The sequence below is a fragment of the Orycteropus afer genome, unplaced genomic scaffold (genome assembly GCF_000298275.1).
Source record: "Orycteropus afer afer isolate SDZICR_OR568_19922 unplaced genomic scaffold, OryAfe1.0 scaffold00237, whole genome shotgun sequence".
In the NCBI taxonomy this organism is placed as follows: domain Eukaryota; kingdom Metazoa; phylum Chordata; class Mammalia; order Tubulidentata; family Orycteropodidae; genus Orycteropus; species Orycteropus afer.
Genome location: NW_006921824.1, coordinates 4,109,696 through 4,126,619, shown reverse-complemented (window position 1 = coordinate 4,126,619; position 16,924 = coordinate 4,109,696). Strand labels below are relative to the sequence as shown.

General features: G+C 38.4%; 1 protein-coding gene across 1 annotated transcript in view; it reads left to right on the top strand.

Annotated features, from left to right (window-relative positions):
- The window catches only part of KCNH5 (potassium voltage-gated channel subfamily H member 5), a 467,739-nt gene that overhangs the window by 358,382 nt on the left and 92,433 nt on the right, over positions 1-16,924 (top strand). The window contains exon 9 of the mRNA XM_007949104.1: positions 6,325-6,577. Within this exon, the coding sequence (XP_007947295.1) occupies positions 6,325-6,577 (253 nt within the window). The remainder of the gene's footprint in view (positions 1-6,324; positions 6,578-16,924) is intronic.

Below are 16,924 nucleotides of genomic sequence, written 5' to 3'. Positions count from 1 at the left end.
TAGTGATCATTTTTTCCATATCCCTAAAGAATGTTGATGGGATCTGGATTGGGATTGCATTGAATGTATAGATTGCTTTGGATAGAACTGACATTTTCACAATGCTGCTGTAACCATTTTTGAGTTATCTTCAGCAAAATTTTACTTGTTTTGATAATAATGATGTTAGATGATATCTGCATTCTGTTGGATTATCTTTCTTTGTAATAGGCACAGATATATGGATCTCTTCCAGTTGGTTGGCCTGGTACCTCTCTTCTAAATTTCTTGGTAGAAATGAATGAGTGCCTCCAGTACTGCATCGGTTTGTTGAAATATTTCAGTGGATATTCCATCAATTCCTGGAGCCTTGTTTTTTGCCGATTCTTTCCATACAGCTTGGACTTCTTCTTTCAGTACCATTGGTTCTTGATCATATGCTACCTTCTGAAATGGTTGAACATTGACCAATTCTTTTTGGTACAGTGACTCTACGTATTCCTTACATCTTCTTTTGATGATTTCTGCTTAGTTCAATATTTTGCTATTAGAATCTTTCACTATTGCAACTCAAGGCTTGATTTTCTTCCCCTAGTTCATTCAACTTCAGAAATGCTAAGCATGTTCTTCCCTTTTGGTTTTTTAATTCCAGGTCCTTACACATTTAATTATAATACTTTATTTTTTCAAATCGCCCTTTGAAATCTTCTATTCAGCTCTTTCATTTTATCATTTCTTCCATCTGATTTAACTACTTTTTATTCAAGAGCAAGTTTCAGAGTCTCTTCTGACATCCATTTTGGTCTTTTCTTCATTTCCTGTCTTTTTAATGACCTTTTGTTTTCTTCTTGTGTGATGTTCTCAGTATCATTCCACAACACATCTGGTCTTTAGTCATTGGTGTTCAATGAGTCAAATCTATTCTTTATGGTCTCTAAATCCAGGTGGAATATAATCAAGGTTGTATTTTGTCTTTCGTGGGCTTTTCAAACTGTACCTGTTTGGAAACTCTAGGTAGTGCGCAAGTACCATGAGAGTTTTTGCTTATGGATCTGGAGGGTGAACACAGTGTGGGGAACATAACTATCACATAAGCAGCACTTGATAAAAATGACTAACTGTGCCATGCCTCCCAGCTTAGGAGTCTGTCCCCCCACCTCAGTTGCACCCAGAATAATTCTAGTTGTATATGTTTTACATTTGGGGACTCAGGCAAGATTTCATTAAAGAATTTTTTTTAAATGGTATTACTGCTGAAAATATAATGTCTATAGGCTAAAGGGAGTCTATAGGGAGCTCTGGTAGCATAGTGGCTAATGAACTTGACTGCTAACCAGAAGACTGGAAGTTCAAATCCACCAGCCACTCCTCAGAAGGAAGATGGGGCAATCTACTTCCATAGTGATACTGCCTCAGAAACCCAAGGAGAGGTTGCTATGAGTCGGGTCCGACTTGACAGCACATAACAACAACAACACAGGCTAAATAATCTTCAGGGTCATTTCAAATTTATGATAATTTCATATTACTCATTTGTGCAGGAGTACATGGACAAGGAAATGCTAGAAATGCTAGCCTGATTCAGATGACAACATCGAATGAAGAATATCATTGATAATGTCAGATGGATTTGGCTGAAAGCAGAGAATACCAGAAAGATTTTCACCTGCGTTTTATTGACTGTGGTAGTTAAGGTTATGTGTCAACTTGGCTGGTCTTGGTTTGAGTGGCTGGGCAGCTGGATGTAGTAATTGTCCATGATGAGATTGGTGATCAACTTCAGGGTGGAATCTGCTGGGAGCAGCTGAGTAGCTGCCTTAGGGATGTGGTCTGCTTCCAATGTATAAGCAGCAGCTTTGAGAAAAGTGTCTGGGCTTTTTGGCATGCTTGGATGCTGCATGTGACTGAGTCTTCATTCAGTATCCTACCATGTAGCCTGATGATCTTGAGTCTGTTTTTGGACTTGAACTAGTGGTCTGCCATGTTGCTTGATAATTTAGGGACTGTGCCATTTTACTTGTGGACCTTGGTTTGTCAGCCTTAACAGTCAACTGCTGTCTAAGTTAATTGAAGCCTCCAGCTTCAGTGGGCTGGGAGCAAGAGGCAGAGTTGAAGCCCAAGGTCGAGGAGCCTTCACCCAGCCCCTAGAGCTGGCAGTTTGAACTGGGACTTATAGCCATGTTTGTTAAAGCCATTGACTTCTGGTATTTTCTGTTAGAGCAGCACTAGAGAACCAAAACATGGACTATGCAAAAGCATTTGACTGTGTGGATCATAACAAATTATGGATACCATTGCAAAGAATGAGGACTACAGAACACTGATATAGGAACCTGTACATAGACCAAGAGGTATTCATTTGAACAGAGCAAGGAGGTACTGCATGGTTTAAAACCAGGAAGAGGGTGTGTTAGGGTTATATCCTTTCACTACACTTATTCAATTTGTATGGTGAGCAAATAATCTGAGAAGCTGGACTCTATGAAGAAGAATGCGGCATCAGGATTGGAGGAAGAGTCATTAACAATGTATGATATTCAGATGATACAACATTGCTTGCTGAAAATGAAGAGGACTTGAAGACCAAAAACTACAGCCATTGCTATGGATTACAACTCAACATAAAGAAATAAAAAATCCATACAACTTGACAAATATGCAACATCACGATAAATGGAGAAAAGATTGCAGTTGTCAAGGATTTCATTTTACTTAAATCCATGATTAATGCCTGTGGAAGTAGCAGTCAAGAAATCAAATGATGTATTTCATTGGACAAATCTGCTCCCAAAGACCTTCTTATAAAAGTTTAAAAGCAAAGATGTCACTTTAAGGAGTAAGATATGCTTAACCCATGCCATAGTATTTTCAATCATCCAACTCAAAGGCAGCAAGTGAGTTTATATGCAGGACAAAGAATAAGGAAGACTGAAGAAGAGTTGATACATTTGAATTATGACTTTGATATAGGATATTGAATATACCATGGGCTGTCAGAAGATAAACAAATCTGTCTTGGAAGAAGTACAGTCTGAACGAGACTTCGTCTCACATACTTTGGACATACTATCAGGAGGCACCAGGATGGGGAAGGACATGATCCTTAGAAAAGTGGAGGGCAGTGAAAAACAGGAAGCCCCTTAGCAAGATGAATAGACACAGTGGCTGCAATAGTGGGCTGAAGCATAGCAACGACGTGAGGGTGGCGTAAGACTGAATAGTGTTTTATTCTGTTGTATATAGGGTCACTGTGAGTTGGAACAAAGTCAACAGCACTTAACACCAGCAAGAAGACAGTTATTAAGAGTCTCTAGGTGGTGCAAGTGATTAAGCATTCAAGTACTAGCCTAAGGGTGATGTTTGAGCCCAATGGCCTCAAAATACAGGCCTGGTGATCCATTTCCAAAAGTTCACAGCCTTTAAATTCCTATGGGACAGTTCTACTCTGCAAACATGAGGTTGTCATGAGTCACTATCAACTGGACAGTAACCACAGTAACTAAAAGCAATGATAAAAAGTTATTAGTGCCTTCATTTGTTTCCATAAAAATAACAATAAAGCCATTTAAATGTACATAATCTATCTGGTTGAAGAGAAGGAGCTTACCACTGGGTGCAACTTTTGTTGATCTATTTTAACATTTAGTTTTAACTCTCACTTTATGACAAGTGGACATTAGTATATGTCGTCAATCAAAATAGTAAATGAGTTGGCATCATAAATGAAGTAAAGCAAAAAGGGAAAGATACACTTAAAAGTGTAATAATAATCCTCTTGGAATGCCATTAAACAGAGAATATTGCAGACACTAGATTTCCTTTGCAGCATGAATCCTGAAGGAAAGAATTAAAAGGAAATAAAATAACAATTACCAAAATGAATGTAAAAATATTCAAAATTCTTTACTAGAAATGAATAAGATTAGAACTATCTATTTTTCTATTAAGCCATTTGGTATAATGTTTGTGTTAGTGTGTTCTAAAATTATTATTATATTTATTTTGCTTTCATAGTACTAATTGCATTTGCAACTTGGGAAACCTATTAGCCTTAGCTAATATATGAAATATTTCCAGGGTCATGCTGAAATCTTGTTTTTCTTTTCATTCTATCTGTAAACTCACCATACAGGCAAGACACAGAATTTAAAGAGTTGTAGAAAGTGGAAAAAGTGGAGAACTAAATCAACAATAAACTCTGTAGGGAAGTTTATGTTCGATAGGAATAATAATAGTTTCTTAAGCCTCTGCTATGTGCCAGGCTAAACCGGGATAAACTGTCATTTACTCCCTACAATAGGTTTATGAAATTAAGCAGTATTATCATCCCCATTTCACAAGTGAGGTTTGTTGTTGTTAGTTGTCATTGAGTCAGCTCCAACTCATGGTGGCCTCATGAGTAACAGAATGAAATAGTGCCCACTTCTGTATCATCCTCGTACTTGGTGGTATGTTTGAGCTCATTGTTGCAGTTATTATGCAACACCAAGGCCATAAGAAATGACACCCCTAGGCAGATGAACTTTCGTGTCACCCTGGCCATGTCCCTATCCAAGCACTTTTTCACTGTATTACACTTATCTTTACCTACCTACTTCCCCCTTCTTAATGGGGGAGCTCCTTCAAAGCAAAGGCAGTGTCTTATTTATCCTTGTAGTTCCAGGGATTTAATAGTGTGACGTGGCTCACTGTAGGAGCTCAGTAAATGCCTGTTAAATTACTGAGATAGTCAGAAGTCACTAAACATCAATAGATTAAAGGAAACAAGACTGATAGGCAGTTATTTCTTCAAAAATGAGGCTTTTCAGACAGGTGAGTGAGTTGATCACTACTACCTATAGGAATTTGAGGGAGTATGAAAAGCCAGCCCACAGGGAGGATTAAGTGATGTGAAATAATATGCATGTTATTGAGAAAAGTCAGCAAAAAAGGAAGACCCTCAATGAGATAGATTGACACAGTGGCTTCAACAAAGGGCTCAAACACAAGGATCGTGAGGATGGTGCAGAACCAGGCAGTGCTTTGTTGTATTGTATATAGGTTGCTATGAGTCGGATCCTACTTTATGGCACCTAACAGCAGCAACATTAGGAAAGGTTAAGAGAGGGGATGGAAAGCATAATTGAATTAATGGTCTTTACATTTATGATAGAGTCATCTCCTCCACAGGGAAACAACCAGATTTTCATTGATAGTGAGCCCCAAATAAAAGGAATAGTCAGGGAATATTTTAAGCCTTAGGTAATTTTTAAGCTTAAATATGCAATTAGCACAGGGGGAGAAAAGCTATTTCATATTAAAACATTATGCAGTATAACTTAATGGGGGAAAAATCAACTTAGACTTCAGCTGGAGGGCTTGAAAGCCTATCAAAGCAAAGCATTTCTGAGTATAAGGAATAATTTACCCAAAGATGTGGGGGAGGATTGCACGTGTGTGTTTTAAGTAGTTGGCACTGATTTCTGTAATCCCATCTTGCACAATGATACTCTGACTAAATGTGATGATCCTGTCCAATTCCATCTTGTCTTTTATTGCCCTGTCTGAAGGCTACATGGAATGAAAGTTCTCTACCTCTAAGTCTCTAAACATATTTCTGCCATTTGCTCCCTCTTCTAAACATGACTAGACCTTGAATCCTCCCATGGCCCTCAGTAGTTTTTAGGTGTCAAAGACCAGAATGAGTGTGGGCTACAATGCAAACTGGTGTGTCTACCTTGCTGACATGTCCAGCTGCCTAAGCCCTACAGAGGCTGGTGATAACCTTTTAACTCCCTAGTCATTAACTGATATGTAAGAGGAAAGTCTTTCAGAGTGACAAAAATATTTAGAGAGTAGAGTTTTACCAGCCATTGCCAGCATGTCAAGTCAGAAGGATGTTTTTTGTTCTTATAACTGATTCACATGACTTCTCCTCCAAGGTGAAGTAAAAGTCCATAATACTGAATTTTGATTTAGTTATGAAAGATTTCTGAAATGCCAACTAGAATAAAATGAATGTTAATTCCCTATTTTAGTTAGATCACTGATAAAATAAATTAGCTTTTTTTTTTTTTCTTTCTGGAACTCTTTTCCTGACGACCTCAAGATTATGCTCTTCCTGTAGGAGACTCATACCACTCTAAAAGCATTTACCAACTGTATTGTCCATGTGCTCATCAGCTTATCTCACTGGATACCATTAGGGCCTTGAGAACAGAGCTGTGTCTTGTTAACTGTGCCTTCTCGTATCAAGTACAGTGTGTAGCAGACATAGTCATAGTCAAGAAATATTTATTGGATGGCTCTTTCTGAAATGTCCCCTTTCTCTTTCCTTCTCACTTACTCATCTCTCACTTTCTTTAGGTCCTCTCCATCTGTCCCAAGGACATGAGAGCTGATATCTGTGTTCATCTAAACCGGAAGGTTTTTAATGAACATCCTGCTTTTCGATTGGCCAGCGATGGGTGTCTGCGCGCCTTGGCAGTAGAGTTCCAAACCATTCACTGTGCTCCCGGGGACCTCATATACCATGCTGGAGAAAGTGTGGATGCCCTCTGTTTTGTGGTGTCGGGATCCTTGGAAGTCATCCAGGATGATGAGGTGGTGGCTATTTTAGGTACTGTGAACTTTCCTAATGTAGTAGCAAACCAGTAACAGTTTTAGAGATTTTTGCTTCTCAGGTTTCTTAAGAGAAATTTCCTTTGTCTGGTGACTTTAAAAACTGAGTTACTAATGAGATGATGAATCTTAGTAAAAACTAGTAATGTTTCAGCAAAGAACATTAGTATTTGTCACAAATGGGCCATGTGAGGGTTTATTAAAATATTTTTGGAAACTGTAAGACAGTATCTTTTAAATTAGAGCTGATTATGGCCTTAGGTGCCTTGCACCTTCATGTTGGCCAGTGTGAAAAAGGCTTGTAGAGTGATTGTCAGGTTACTGATACTGAGTGTTAGTCTCAGAAGGGCAATAGAACCTAATTCAATCCTTTCCTTTAGGAATTAGCAAAGTGAGGCCCAGAAAAGTTTAGTGACTTGCCCAGTGAGTTAGTAAAAGAATTAGAGATTGAATACAGGTCATCTTACTCCAGGTCTTTCTGCCTCATAATAGTAGACCTAAGTAGTGAACTCAAAGTGATGAAAAGGTAAATTAATCTGACTCGTTATACTAGAGTAATCACCAAGTAAATAAATTAGCTTTATGTTTTTAAACCTGATTCTATCCATCCCTATTTATAAGCCAGGAAAATTATTTGGCTAATAATATATTCATCCCAAAATTCAGATAATTTAATTATCGGTAGGTAGTTGTTCTAACAAAAAGAAAGACAGTGACAGTGCATGTAAGTGACAAAATACAAAATTTTACATATTCGGGGACAGCGTAAGATATAAATCTTGGTAAAAAAATTTCTAAATGACCTTTTAGATGATTTTATGTTCAAATATCGGCAGCAAGTTTGTGAAATCCACATAGATATAAGAGGAAGCAATAATGAGGTCAGAGGAGAAACATTTCTTGTTTTTTTTCCTCAAGTAAAATAAGTTAGAACTGCAGCTCCATTTTGATCACACTCTTTTCCATGGCTTATGATTTATGAAAAATTAACTCAATTTTTAAACTATTGGATTTTTAGTTACTAAGATTAACCTCCCATAGCTTGAATGCCACTTATTCTCATGAGCAAACGATTGACTGATATATTTTAGAAATAGCAAAAGCAAAATATAGCACAAAAATGAAGGACTGATTTCAAATGTCAATTGTTTGGAAAAAAAAAATGCAGAACTGAGAAGACACGATCCTTCACAGGAAAATAGGTTCTGTTAAATTTGTAAGACTTAACAGTAATTGGTTCAGGGTTGCTAATGGCTGAACGATAATTGTTTGTGAATCTTCGCTTAATTATTTAGAAATTATACAGTTATGGTTACATTTCTTCTAGGGACTATTTTTATTTATGCTTTATTTGAACCAAAACCATACAGCACTTTGGAGTCAACACTCTGGGTCTGCTTAATGCATCTCTGTGCTTGTTTGCTTTGTTTACTGAAATATAAAGGAGTTATATATAATCCTTTATATAAAGTGTACACTTCACTATAACAACCCTTTGTGATAAGATAGAACACATAAGCCCTACAAACATTCTTGTTTGCTTAAAGAGAATAAAACACAAATGGCGGAGAGGTGTATTTTCTTTTCTTCTATGTTCGTGTCAATCATGGGTGGGAAAACAACCATGAAATATATTGTAGTAAAATGAGTATTATCATGATAAATTTCCTCAGCTGTAGACTCACTGTCATTTCTTTTGCCCCATTTTCTTCATTAAAGCTTCACCTTGCTAATTTCTTTCTAAAAGAAGTTTGGAGAAAGCCCTGAGTTGATTGCCTCTAGGCTGGGTCAGTTAAGCTGGAATCATTTGCTCTGTGAGACAGACAAAATGCATTTTCTTTTCATTTTAAAATAAAATGGTAGCTAGTTTTGTGCAATGACACAGTAAAAATGAACACAGGGCCCCCTGGGTATTAGACTAGTCTCATCATATATCTGTCACATTTCATATCTTTGAGTATGTGTTTTTTGTTTGTCTTCTTCAAAAATCTTGGGATTCAGACACTCTTTATCTTTCTGCTTAATGAGTCAAATTATATGAACACTTCTCTGGCAACCTTTCTTTCCCCATTTCCTTGGGCCTGTAACAAAGATGAGTTTAATCCAAAGGCAATCAGATTAGGGGTTTTGTTTAACAACCTAGATGCCTTGACAATATTTTAGGAAAGGGGGAGGAAAACTGTGACTACCAGCATTAGACCTAGCATTCCTTTCCTGTCCTTTTTTTTTCTTATTTTTCTCATTTTTGGTAACATGATTTTGAAATTATAAATTAAAAAAAAAAAAAATTGATGTATTTCCTTAAATTCTACCTTACAGCATAAGCTGATTAGTTCTTCTATAGCCTTACTTACTTTCTTTTGTCGACTTGATCTGTCTTATACTGAGGGTGGCATGTTAAAGTATTATTATTCTGTTTTATTTATGTCTTTTATAGTTTGTGCTTTATCAGAGTTGTTGCTGTGTTATTTGGTGCAGAGATACCCATGGCTATTATACCTTCATTGTGAATTGTGGATTTTAGCATTGTGTTTTGGTTCTCTAGTGCTGCTCTAACAGAAATACCACAAATGGGTGGCTTCAACAAACAGGGATTTATTCTCTTACAGTTTAGGAGGCTAGAAGTCTGAGTTCAAAGTGTCAGATTTAGGGGCTGGCTGAAGCCCCGTTGACCTTGGCTTTAGCTCTGCTTCTTGCTCCTGGCCCACTGAAGCTGTAGGCTTCTCTTAACTCAGGCTGCTGCTGGCTACTAAGTCTGGCAAACCCAAGGTTGACATGGAAAAGGGCATAGTCCCAGATTATCAAAGAACACTGCAGGCCACTAGTTCAAGTCCAGAGACAGTCCCATGATTGGCAGGCAACAGGGCAGGCCACTCACTTTTAAGTCAGGCAAATGCAGCATCCAAGCATGCCAAAAAACTAGAGACCTTTCTCAAAGCTGTCTTCTTATAAATTGGAAGCACAACACATCCCTGAGGCAGCTACTCAGCTGCACATAGTAGATTCCACCATGGAATTGATTACCAGTCTCATCATGGGGAATTACTACATCCAGCTGCCCAGCCGCTCAAAAACCAAGACCAGCCATGTTGACACATGACCTTAACTACCACACATTGAAATATGTCCTTCCCCCCCCCCATGTTTAATACTTTTTGTCTTGAATTTAGTAAAGGTCACATAGGATGGCATCCCTCTAGCACTCACATCTGAAGACACCTTGGGAAAATGGGGAATTATTCAAATTGTTCTGATAGAAGTAAGTAGGTTTGGCTACTTCTTAAATGGATTCATTTGCCATTCAAAAAGTAGAGAACAGAAGTAATTTTAAAATTAATTAAAATCTGTGAATCCAAAAATAGATGCAGTTTTGTTACTTTGGATTTTTGTCTCTGAATAGTCTCTTGGTAAGTACATAATTCTTTGTGTGTCAAAAGTGCTAGGAAGTTTAATGAATAAGTTCTGAAGCATAACTAATTAATGGAAAGATTGAAAAAAAATGCAGACAACAAATACCGCCTTTTTAACACTGAAAGATGACTTCAAGATGTTTTCCTAAATAGGGCATATGAACATAATTGCAGTTCATGTCTTCTTCCAATTTGAAATTCTTTCAGTTCTTACACCTCCACCTTTTTTGACCTTCCCACTTTTTAAGAAACACAAAGAATTCCAAATTAAGTTCATGATGCATACATAATATTTTCTATTCTTTAATGTCTTCTTACTTTTCAGTTCCTAACCTATAATTACTTAATGTGAATAGATTCATTGGAATGGCTGAAATAGCCAACTTATTTCAAAATGCCTTGACAAGTATAATGTACCCTTTAGAGACAATGAAATGGTCTTACTCCACTAACAATAGATCTGGCTCCTAAGACATATGTTTGGCTGAATCCACATTTAGTTTTTCACTTCTGTGTTTATTGATTTTTAGAAGCATAGGGTAGTAGTTATTAATCTAGGACCATCTCTATCTAAATAATTTAAATTTTATTTCAGATTCTCAAGAGAATTTTACTTGTGTAGGTAAGATCTGCATGAAAAGGTTACAAATTGTTATGGGGTTGGTGGAAGGACCTAATATAGGAAGGGAAAGAGAATTAAATGAACTTAATGATCTAAGAAAGATAATAGTTAGCACTTGGGTTAAGGTTTCATTTTAGTTAGAATCATTTATTTATAATTTATCTCATAAATATTTGCACATCATAAGACAAAGCTTATAAATTATGATTCTCAAATTCAAAATCTCTTTCTTTATTCCAAAAAGAAAAATTTCTGGCATTGAATGATTAATATTTTGCTATTTTGAGAGTCTGTGAAAATGTGACTTTTATGCTGCAGTTAAGATTTCTTCCTGTATACTTTCTATTAGAAGTCAAGTGCTTCACACATTAACATCTTAAAAGGGCTTTTCCCAGACACCAGAAAATTAAGTATTTTCTTTTGTTTTCACACTTCTATGTTTTCAGATGCTAACCTATGGAATATGTAGGTTAGCTTTATGTAGTATGGTGATGAACATAGTAGTTAATTCAGGCATTTTTATAAATCACTAACTAGTTGTTGGCTTTTTTTGTTTGTTTTTAATTGCGTGTTTCTTGAGTCTTAAACTTTCCAAGCAGTGATTGTAACATCATTTGTCTATGGGTTGAATTATACACTTTTAGAGTTCCTCAGCCTATAGATTTTTTTATAAAATATGAATCTTTACAATCCTGTAAGTAAGCTTAGTTAGCTTAGACTCAACCTCAAACCCCCTCCTCACCATGTCTTACAACTCTTGTTAGGTGTCATTGAGTCAATTTTGACTCACAGTGATGCTATGGCCATAGTAGAATTGTACCCTAAGGTTTTCTAGGCTGTAATCTTTATGGGAGCAGATAGCTAGATCTTTCTCCTGCAGAGCCAGTGAATGGGTTCAAACTGCTGGTCTTTTGTTAGCAGCTGAGTATTGATGTCTTTTTATCCTATTCTTCATCTCTGTTCTCTTGATTATTGCTCTTTAAAATTTTGGTCCAGTCAATGGCTGCCATCTAAAAGGCCTTGTTGTTGTTGTTATGTGCCGTCGAGTCAGACCCAACTCATAGCGACCCCTCTTTGGGTTTCTGAGGCAGTATCCCTATGGAAGTAGATTGCCCCATCTTCCTTCTGAGGAGTGGCTGGTGGGTTTGAACCACCAGCCTTCTGGTTAGCAGTTAAGTGTCTTAGGCACTATGCTACCAGAGCTCCGTCTAAAAGCCCTACTCAACCCTAATCTGTTACCAACTTCAACCTCTAATTCTGTTACTTTATATCAGAGGCCTATTTACAAAATATGGCTATTATGGATTGAACTACCCCCCTACCCCCAACGCGCGTGCGCGCACACACACACACACACACACAAATATGTGTAGTAAATCTCATCCCCTATACCCACCAGGCACTCCTCGGAAGGAAGGTTGGGCAAAATTTACTTCCATAGAGATACTGCCTCAGATATCCAAGAAGGGGTCACTATGAGTCTCATCTGACTCCATGGCAGTGAGTTTGGTTTTGGTTTATACCTGTGGATGTAATACCATTTGGGAATAGAACGTTCCATACATGTTAATGAGGCTATGTCATTGTAGGGTGTGTTTTAAACCAATCACCTTTGAGATATGAAAGAGCAGCTTAGGCACAGACAAAGGCAGATACAGGGGGGAGAGGACACTACAGAAAAAGGACAGAGACAGATCAGTGTACAAGCCCAGGAACTCCAAGAACGTCTGGCTAGAGAAGCTGAGACAGGGATTTCCTCCCAGAACCAACATGAAAAAAGTTTTCCCCTAGAGCCAGTGCCCTGAATTTGGACTCCTAGCCTCTTAAACTGGGAGAAGGTAACTTTCTGTCTTTCTGTCCATTGAAGTCACCCACTTGTGGTATTTCTGTTATAGCAGCCCTAAGAAACTTAAAAATCCTAATAACTCATTAAGATTCCTACCATGGCTTTTCAACATTTTCAGGATAAAATGTAACTCCCAGAATGACCTTTTAGAGCCTGGTTGTTGTTGTTATGTGCCATTGAGTTGGACCCAACTCATAGCAACCCCTCCTTGGGTTTCTGAGGCGGTATCACTATGGAAGTAGATTGCCCAGCCTTCCTTCCGAGGAGTGGCAGGTGGGTTTGAACTGCCAGCCTTCTGGTTAGCAGGCAAGTACCTCAGGCACCTTGTTACCAGAGCTCCCTACCTGCCCTCCTTTCCAGCCTGACTTCCTGTCACTACCGTATTCTTGCCATATTATATGGCAGTAATTTTCCTAGTACCACAGAGTTCTCTCTCTGTCAAGGTTTTGCATATCTTGTTGTTACTGTCAAGTTAGCTCCAACAAACTGTGACCTTGTGTATAACAGAACAAAACATTGTCCAGTCTTGTGCCATCTTCATGATCTGTGAAATGTTTGAGTCCATGGTGTTTTTTTTTTTTTTTTTCCTGGCAGTCCATCTTATTGAGGGTTTTTCTTGTGTTCACTAACCTTCTACTTTGGTAAACATGATATCCTTTTATAACAATTGGTCTTTCCTGATGACCTGTCTAAAATAAGGTGAAATTTCAACCATCTGTACTACTAAGGAGCATTCCAGGTTTTATTCCTTCTAATACTGATTTGTTAGTTCTTTTGCTTATTGTGGTTGTTATGTGCTACAGAGTTGTATCCGACTCATATCGACTCCACCTTGGGTTTCCAAGGCAGTATCACTACAGAAGTAGATTGCCCAACCTTCTTTCTGAGGAGTGGCTGGTGCGTTTGAACCACCAAGTTTCTGGTTAGCAGTCAAGTGCCTTAGGCACTATGCTACCAGAACTCCTAGTCCATGGTATATTCAATATTCTTCTCCATACCACAATTCAAATGCATCAATTCTTCTGCTGTCCTCCTTTTCTATTGCCCAGCTGTTGCATGCATATGAGTCAATTGGAAAGACTGTAGCTTGGGTCAGGTATACCTTAGTCATCAAAGTGATGTCTTTGATGTATAAAGGCTATAGACAGCATATAGCATTACTTTGTCTAAAATGCCGTTGTCTCCCTTTTCAGTTGTCTATTATCTTCCTTCCTCATCTTCCTTTATTCTTTTCTTTATTACCCGACTCTGGGTTAGGTGCTTCTTTTCTGGGCTTCCATTATACATGCATAATGTGATTCTTAGTTCCTCCTATTTTTATCTTTGCCTGTTTATCCTCCACTTACACTGTGAGTACCTCAGATGTCTTGTTCATTTTTGTTGCTCTGTTATCCGTGATTTAAAACATCCAAAACCAAGCTCATTGCCATGAATAAGGTCTCAGTCATGGTGTGTTGATTGACCAAATTATCTAGAACTTTATTTTGTCATTAAAATGTTTTCATATTTGTTTTAGTTTGGGGTACCCATGAAAAATGTGTTTTCATATGCTATAATCTGTTGACATAATTTCCATTTCTTCTGTATATTACCTGAAGATACTCTCCTCCTTTTCTTTTCTTGTCTAGACTTATATTAAAATGCATTTCCCTAAGCCTCCAGCTTTAGCATAGATACATTGTGGGTTGAGCAAACATTTTTCTACGGTTAATGAGGTACCCTGAACAAGGAGAATAAGAAGGACTAAAGTAAGTTAAGTATCTCAGGTCACTCATAACACTTTAAAAAATAACTTTTTTTGTTGTTCTCAATTAGGGACCTCCAGTATCAAGAAATAATCTAACTTATATTCTGTAAGTTGATCATGGGTGTTGTTGTTAGGTACTGTTGAGTTGATTCTGACTCATAGTGACTCTATGTACAACAGAAAGAACCCTGCCCAGTCCTGCACCATTCCCACAAATGTTACTATGTTTGAACCCATTACTGTAGCCACTGTGTCAATTCATCAGTTGAAGATCTTCCTTTTTCACTGACCCTTCACTTTACCAAGCATGATGTCCTTCTCCAGAGACTGCTTACTTCTGATAACATGTTCAAAGTACATGAGACAAAGTCTCAGGATCCTTGCTTCTAAGGAGCATTCTGGTGGTGCTTATTCTAGGACAGATTTGTTCATTCTTCTGGCAGTTCATGCTATGTCCAATATTCTTCACCAACACTGTAATTCAAGGGCATCATTTCTTCTTTGGTCTTCTTTATTCTTTTTCCAGATTTCACATACATATGAAGCCTTGAAAATACCGTGGCTTGGGTCAGGTGCACCTTAGTCCTCAAAGTGACATCTTTGCTTTTTAACACTTTAAAGAACTGTTTTGCAGCAGATTTGCCCGATTCAATATGTCATTTGATATCTTGACAGCTGCTTCCATATACATTGATTGTGGATCCATATAAAATGAAATACTTGACAGCTTCATTATTTTCTCTGTTCCTCATGGTGTTGCTTATTGATCAAATTGTGAGGCTTTTTATTTTCTTTACATTCAGGTGTAATACATATCTAATGCTATAGTCTTTAATCTTCATCTTTAAATGCTCCAAGTCCTCTTTGCATTCAGTCACCAAGATTGTGTCATCTGCATATTACAGGTGGTTAATGAATCTGTCTCTAATCTTAATGCAATATTCTTCTTCATATAGTCCAGATTCTTGGATGAATTGCTCAGCATATAGATTGAATAAGTGTGGTGAGAGGATACAGTCCTGACACACACTTTTCCTGATTGTAAACCATGTGGTATCCCCTTGTTTTTTTGGAACAGTGGCCTCTTGGTCTATGGACAGTTTCCTCATGACCACAGTTAAGTGTGCTGGATTTCTCATTTTCAGTATATACCATAATTTACTATAATCCATGCATTTGCATGCCTTTGCGTAGACAATAAAACACAGGTAAGCATCTTCCTGGCATTCTTTGCTTTCAGCCAAGATCCATCTGGCAATGATATATGCTTGAACAATTTCTCTTAGTGCAGTACAGTAAATTACATAGTGTGGCTTTTCTTGCCATAAGTCTTTGTGAACTCCATGGTGGAATTGGCCATGAGCAACCGAGTAGCTCCTGATGTTAGTTATCCACCTGGGGTATTTCTGTTGGGAGCAGCAAAAAGTAATTTTCTGGGAAGTTCGCTCTCTCTCAGGTATATGGAATTCTGATATTGGAATTGGTTAGTTTGGCCACTCTGCCAGGCTCAAAAGAAGGCCTCCTATAGAGAGAAAGGTCTCTCTGACTGCTGGCTGAGAAAGATGTGCTGCTGAGAAAAACATGCTCCTGAGAGACACATGCTGCTGAGAAAGAGACACTGAGAGACACACACTGCTGGGAGAGAGATACCAAGAAACATGCACAGCTGAGAGAATGACTGAGAGAGACTGTTGGGTGAGAGACGGTAGGCTGAGAGAGACTGAGTGTTTTTCCTGAACTTGAATTTTAGCCTGGTGCTTTCCTAATAAACTCCATAATCTGTGAGTTCTGTGTGGCCACTGCAGTGAATTATTGAACCCAGCAGAGAGATGGTAGGTGCTGCGTGAGGAATGGCTGGTGTCAGGGCTGGAGGGAGGCAGCATGTCTGGCCTCACAGGGATCGGCCTTGGGCTGCTAATGGTGATTCTGTTTTCCTCTTGTGGGGTTAGAGGAAGTCAGAAAATGTGGTCACCCTGCACTTTTCGCACTTAGAAAGATTAGCACAAGGCTGGTCCCAATGAAGCAGAGGTTAAAGATGTCCCAAATGTCCAAACTACTGTGCCATTCCATCAATTCAGACATTAACTCCTCCTCCCAGTAATCTCCCCCATTTTAGGATTCTGTATTTCACTCACAGAACTCACAGACACCCAAGGGATCATTTCAAGTAGTGGTGGTAGAGGCTGGCAGGCTGACAAGTCCCAGGTCTGTGAGTGGGTCTGGAGAATTCTCCCAATTCTAGGGGTTTGACAAACCTCGATCAGCAGATCAGATGAAGGCTGCTGTCCCAAATCCAGGGGTGAGATGAGGATGAGCCAAAACACAGAACTGGAGCAAAAGGAGGGCGAACTTTCCCAGGAGATTCATAGGTATACCTTCAAGGAAGCTAAGGGTGGTGATTTGAGTTATACCCTCCAGCAAGGCAGGACTCAAGATATATCCCACCTGTGTTGCTCCAACAGCAATAACCCAAAGGGATGGCTTTAACAATCAGCAGCTACTCATTTGCTCAAGGCAAATCCTGCCACAGAGCTGATTGCCAGTCATTATAGGGAACAACTACTACCAGCTCCCTAGCCAAGTTGACACCCGACTTTAATTATCACACCACCCCAAACAGGCATGGATGATAGGCTTTACAATACATCACAAAATGGAGGACAATGGCTAGAAGGTCCACATCAATCAATTCACTGCAGTATCCTTTGTGCCATGTCCTC